This window comes from Nematolebias whitei, chromosome 7, assembly GCF_014905685.2.
Source record: "Nematolebias whitei isolate Nwh7 chromosome 7, NemWhi1, whole genome shotgun sequence".
Classification (NCBI taxonomy): Eukaryota; Metazoa; Chordata; class Actinopteri; order Cyprinodontiformes; family Rivulidae; genus Nematolebias; species Nematolebias whitei.
The window spans coordinates 51,682,849-51,689,698 of NC_056504.1; the positions used below are offsets into that span (position 1 = coordinate 51,682,849).

The 6,850-nt window shown below is 41.8% G+C and overlaps 1 protein-coding gene across 1 annotated transcript in view; it reads right to left on the reverse strand.

Annotated features, from left to right (window-relative positions):
- rims4 (regulating synaptic membrane exocytosis 4) overlaps positions 1 to 6,850 on the reverse strand; it is a 171,047-nt gene that overhangs the window by 6,884 nt on the left and 157,313 nt on the right. Inside the window, exons 3-4 of the mRNA XM_037679038.1 lie at positions 3,653 to 3,765; positions 1,554 to 1,655 (exon numbers count right to left, since the gene is read on the reverse strand). Of these exons, the coding sequence (XP_037534966.1) occupies positions 1,554 to 1,655; positions 3,653 to 3,765 (215 nt within the window). The remainder of the gene's footprint in view (positions 1 to 1,553; positions 1,656 to 3,652; positions 3,766 to 6,850) is intronic.

Sequence of the window (6,850 nt, forward strand, 5' to 3'; positions counted from 1 at the left end):
CCACAGCCTCTGTCCTCTTCTGTCTCCTGTCCACAGCCTCTGTCCTCCCTGCCCTCACCTTCATGGCACATCCTGATAAAAATAATCACGTGTTTCCTGTGCCATCATTTCTATTCTGCGTTTTGACTCTCCATTTATCTGAGGTGGAATGAAACGGAGAATGTGGAATATTTATGAAAATGTTTATTAATGCAAAATGCTACAAACCGTAGTTGGAGAGATGGATCAATAGATGTGATTGACTTTGATTTTAGAATAGGCCGCAGCCTGTCGTCATCAGCGCTGAACTATACGTAGCTCTTTGACCCTGTTCCAGCTGTTTGACTTTTATTCTCCCAGAACAACTTGAACTCTGGGATATTTGTAAAATCCTCTTCAAGCTGCAAGATCAACAGATTTACTGATCGTTTCAGACGAATCATCTGGAAATGTTTCTTCTCAGCGTTCACGCCTCACATCTGCACAACAGCCCTGCTGAACATCTGTCTGTCACGTTTGTAACCTGGAGTCCAGTGCTGTCATTACCCACTGATCCAAACACGCCTGTTTCATGCAGCATGTGGGATTAGAGATTGTAGATTAGGATTGTACACATGAAAAAATGAAGCAGGGAGGTTTTCTTTAGTTGTTTATAAAAGATTTATAGTTTGTTTCAGAACATCTGTTGTCATTCCCATTTTTTTCTTTCATCCACTTTAAGTTGCACTTGACTGGTTTTAAAGGAGTTGTTCATAAACTGTTTGAACGATGAACGATGCTCCGTTGCCTCAAAGGAAACGATAAGAAACGACACCGTGGTTTGAGACAAACGAATACGCAGCAGACTCTAATGAGCGGACAGGAACTTTGATCTCGTGGGTGGAGAAACAAAAGCCCGTGTGGCTCACGCCACTTTACGTGTTTTACTTCCTCACTTCCTTTTCTTCTTTGTGCCAACTCCCAACAATCTGTGGAAGAAAGTTTGGCCCTTTGGGCGCTCGCTCCAGGCTGCTGCGGTTTTCTCTTTTATAGTTTATCTGCTTCCACAACTGTCCTCGTCTTCCAGGCGGATCATTAATGATTATAGATTCTTCAATGGTAGATTTTTACTTTATGAAAACACATTCAACTCAGGGCAGCACGGTGGTGCAACTGGTAGAGCTGCTGCCTCTCAGCGAGCAGGTCCCTGGTTCAAACCCCGGTCCAGGGGCCTTTCTGGGTGGAGTTTGCATGTTCTCTCCGTGCTGCGTGGGTTTTCTCCGAGTACTCCGGTTTCCTCCCACAGTCCAAAAACATGCATGTTAGGCTGATTGGTAACTCTAAATTGTCCTTAGGTGTGAGTGAGAGAGTGAATGGTTGTTTGTCTCATTTGTCTCTATGTGTCCCTGTGATGGACTGGAGACCTGTCCATGGTGTCCCCCGCCCCTCGCACAGTGATTGCTGGACATGGGCACCAGCGACCCCCGTGACCCAAAATGGAATAAGTGGGTAAAGATAATGGATGGATGGATGGATGGATGGACATTCAACTCATGATTGTCATTTCTCATCCCAGCACTGATGTGTGAGCTCACCTGGAGGTCCCTTGGAACCTGGTTTCATGGTGAGTCCTCTGGCCTGGACCACCTCCACCTCCAGACCCCCATTCCTCTCCATGAGACCGATCTCTACATCACCTGGATGGATGTGGGAAAACAGTTTTAACGATGAAGATCAGTGAAGTTCATTCCTTCTCATGTTGCATGTTCTACAGCTGATGGATCCTCAGACCAAAAACATGTTCTATTAATAATAATGTGTCTTTGTAGGTTCCCGTGCAACAGCGAACTTGGCTCTCTGCGTTTAACGCATCCACCACCAGGTGGGGCGGTGACCTTTGGGGGTGCCTGGGGAGCAGTTGGTTAAATGAAGGTTAATAATTTAATCCAGTTTACTTTAATTAGTTGTGAATTTTCTGTCTTATTTTGGTTTAATCTTGGTGTTACAGTGTATTGCACCCTGTGGGCTGTTTAAATCAAAGCAAATTAAAAGAAATAATTTTGATGAAACCTCAACGCATCAGATTTCTGAACGGTTCAACAGTTAACCGTTAAACATCATAAAACATGTACCAGTAAAATCTTTAGGACGAGTCCGTTAAAAGTTGTTTGCTGACAGACACTTTTCTAGTTTTCTGTTAAACTGGATTTATGCTCAGTGCAATATTTTATTTGTAAATAAAACAACAAACATATATTTACATAATCTTACTTGTTATAAACGATTATCAGATAATCATTGTCGCCCCGTGTGACCAATATTCTTTTGTTTGCGGCTGAGCACGGATGAAGGCGAGTTATTCTGGGCTGGTGGACATTATATAATGCTGGAGAGGACAGAAGGTTCGGAGTGGAACTGGTCCAACGACTGAAACTGTTGTTGGTCCAAGGATGCTGCCAGAGAGGAAACTGACCCACTTACAGGAAACTCTGCTGTGGAAGACAGGCTGCATGAAATATCTCCAGGACTAAAGCATCTGAACGTAAAGAAAAGGAGCGCGTGATGAAAGTTATGCTGCGGTGAGACCCAGCTCTGATTTATGAGGTCGGAGCCCAAACCAGGTGCCTTTAGCTGCTGGTTCAGTTTTATAGGTAACAAACATTTAGCCTTTTTAGTTTACACTCCATTTTTTATTTAAGTTTCTTTAGGCTGCATGTGACAGTTTCCTCAAATTGTCCTTTTTATTTAATAATATTTTTAATCTTTTTGCATGATATTTTTATTTTGCAGCTGCTTTTGTTAGTGATGTCCACGGTGGATCTTCTGCCTCTCACCCGATTCCAGCATCCTCCTCCTCTTCTTCTCCTCTTCATCAGTCCCACATTTAGCAAGCTTTGTCCAGTATATCCAAACCTTCTCATCCTTGCCTCCCTACCTTCTTGTAAACGTTCCTTCACAGTCACGACTATCCTTCTACAACAAATCACCCGGACATTTGTCTCTCCGTAGTTTGGATCATCGACCCGGGAACTTAAACTCGTCCACTTCTTGCAGCTTCAGTTGTTCCACCTGTCTCCCTCTCTTTCACATTCATGAATTCTGTCTCACTTCACTTCTTCTGACTTTCACTCCTATTCTATGCAGAGAAAACCTCCACCTCCCCAGGCTCTCTTCCACCTGCTCCCTACTCTCATTAGTGGTTGTCATCTGCAAACATCACAGTTTAAATTACCCGACCTCATCTGTCAACCTGTTTATCACCTGTAAAAAAAGAAGCTGATGTCTGATGTAATCTCATCTCCACCTTGAATCCATGTGTTACTCGTACCGCACGCCTCACCACTGTCTCATCATAGTAACCTGACAACCATCATGAGACCACCAGCTCATCCTATTCTATATTTGTTTAAAGTCTAAGATACTCAGACCACAGAAGTCTTGACCTCTCCCTTCAAAGTTAAATGTGTTAAAAACTAAGCATTGTGCTAAACTTGATCAAATTCCCATAAACCTGTTCCTGCCGTGTCTTTTAGAATCAGATGACCGTGCAGACATGTTGGCTCCAGCTGCAACCGATGCCGCTGGACTGAATGCAGATTGACTTTTACAAAGCTTGAGTGATTTTCTTGTTTCATTCAATGCTTCGTGTGGAAAACGGCTTCTCCTAAAAGTTTTTAAATCTGTCTTCTCTCACCCATGGATGTCATCGCAAGCGTCTGCCGCCCAACGAACTGGGCCGGTCCCATTCCGTCCAGGAAGTCGCTGAACTGGGCATCTGATGCGAGACACATGCCGCTGTAGTTTAGACTGAAGAGACAGAAGGAGGCAGAGAAAGAGACCGTTAAACACGACCACACAGCAAAGGGAAGTGGTCAGTGACTGAAAGAAAATGACACAAAGCAAGACGAGGCAAACCAAACACACACAAAGGAACAAGAATAAAAATATACAAACTAAAGGAGACTGAAATAAGGACTCGCGTGACATTTATCACTCAGTTATCTACGTGGGAACAGGTCCGCGTGTGGTCTCTGGGTCTAACACAACTCCCCCAGGTAGATGAATTTATATTTTACATTTAACCTGAAACAAACTGTTGTCAAACCAAAGAGTGCATGACACAAAGTGTTCTTATCAGATATCCTGCAAATAAAGTTTGAAGATACAAGAAAAAAGACACGCGTGTGTATATGTGTGTGAAGGTGTGTGTGTGTCTCTGTGTGTGTGTGTATGTATGTATATGTGTGTATATATATATATATATATATATATATATATATATATATTATGTACAACAAATAAATATTTTTTCTTCTCATTTTGCAGCTGTGCATTGTTAAAGCTCTTCCAGAAAACTAACTACAGTTTTAATTTTGAAGAAGCAGTAGACAAAGTGGCACAGCAGAAGTTTACCACCGTGTAGTCTTTGGTCTAAACAGCTTCATTTCCTGACATTAAACAACATTTTGAGGTTTTATTGGTATCCAGCTGCCAGCCGGTGTATAAACTGTAACTGGTTGGCTGAAGGCTGGCTATAATGCAAATGTTTCCAGCAGCTGCCGCTGAGCTGAGTCATCGTCTGTCACCTAAAACTGAGGCAGCTAACACCAAGTTCACCGTTCTAATGAAGCTGGAGCTTCAAAACAGTTGTTTGAACTGTTCTGCAGAGCTGAGGGAGGTTCATGTGGACTCATGTCCTGAACACCGTAAACATGACCTCATTTCATCGTTGGCCACATGTTCAGAGCAACGCATCAATTTTACTCTTGTGAGTTTGTCATCACGGCAGCCAAGTGGCTTCAAGCGTCCGCTGATGTTCATGACCATACGCTTCAGAACCGAGAGAGCAAACACGGACGGGCTTGATTAACCGCAAGCCTTCCCCTTTCTTAGGTATTTATCTTCCTTTCACTCTTCTCTCCTCAGTTCTCATCAGCTTCTCATCTCTCTCGGGCTTTTTGTGTGTATTTTGCAGCTACTTTAATCCCCTCAAGTTAAAATGATCTTATCTCTGAATATTTCTTTACTCGCCCTTTTTTTCTTCCTCTTTATTAAATCTCCTCATTTCACCTCCTGGCTTTTACTTTCACAAGTTGTTTTATGCACCGTTTTTATTATCAATGAAGAAAAAGTGTATAATTGTAAAGTTGATTTAAAAATTTAGAAAAAGAATCCCTTTCTGATTCAAAGGTAGTGGTTTTAGACTATGCTAACAAATCAAAGAACAGCACAAATGTGTATACCATACTATACTATACTATACTATACTATACTATACTATACTATACTATACATGTCATACTATACTATACTATACTATACTATACTATACTATACTATACATGTCATACTATACTATACTATACTATACTATACATGTCATACTATACTATACTATACTATACTATACATGTCATACTATACTATACTATACTATACTATACTATACTACACATACCATGTCATGCCATACCATACTACACATGCCTTACTATACCACTTTATTCATAAAGCTCTTTAAACAGCAACGAGGCCAACCAAAGTACTGAACAGCAGAAACAAACAATCAAAGGACACAGGATAAAATACATAGAATAGTTTATAATTAATTTGGAAATGTAAACTGTATTTGATGAAAAATATTTTACAAACCTCCTAAGTATTCTCTAAAGTTGGAAATGTATGCACACTTAAGATATAAAATGCTATTTATTATCTTTGATTATTCTAAAACTTCATTTATATTTAAATACTAGTGCCCTTATCCTAAATAGCCAAGAGTTTTATTATTATTGCAAATGTGTATAAATTCAACTAATATATTTATGTGCACACATTTTTATGAGCTATAAATTGTGCATATTGTGTGCTTGTGCACGCATGCAGGAAAAGAGCCCGACCTGCAATAAGTCACGCAACATTGTTCATCCGGGTTTTACTGACTGATAAAATCTCGAGCTGGAAATTGTTATGTCTGCGTGTGAGAGGCATCAGCCTAAACATAAATGGTGAATGAAAAGGATGACCACTTCTAAATAAGAACATTTCATTTTGAATAAGGACACAGGGCATGTATGAGGACAGCAGGACATGTATGAGGACAGCAGGACATGTATGAGGACAGCAGGACATGAATGAGGACAGCAGGACAGTGGTGAGATGTGCTGTAGGAGTGACAGATAGCTTCAAGGTGGAGGTGGGAGTGCATCAAGGATCTGCTCTGAGCCCCTTCTTGTTTGCTCTGGTGATGGACCGACTAACAGATGAGGTCAGGCAGGAATCCCCGTGGACTATGATGTTTGCAGATGACGTTGTGATCTGTGGTGAGAACAGGGAACAGGTGGAAGAGAACTTGGAGAGGTGGAGGTATGCACTTGAAAGAAGAGGAATGAAAGTCAGCCGTAGTAAGACAGAGTCCATGTGTGTGGATGAGAGGGAGGAGGTGGAACAGTGAGGCTACAAGGAGCAGAGGTCACAAAGGTGCAGGACTTCATGGACTTGGGGTCCACTGTCCAGGAACATGGGGAGTGTGGTGAAGAGGTGAAGAAGAGAGTCCAGGCAGGATGGAGTGATGGAGAAAAGTTTCAGGAGTGATTTGTGACAAAAGGGTGTCAGCAAAGGTCAAAGGAAAAATTTACAAGACAGTGGTGAGACCAGCTATGTTGTATGGTCTGGAGACAGAGACATGGACAAAAAGACAGGAGACAGAACTGGAAGTGGCAGAAATGAAGATGTTGAGGTTCTTCTTAGGAGAGACAAGGATGGAGAAGATCAGGAATGAGATCAGAGGTACAGCACAGGTTGAACAACTGGGAGATAAAGTTAGAGAGGACACACTGAGATGGTTTGGACATGTCCAGAGGAGGGACAGTGGTTTGGACATGTCCAGAGG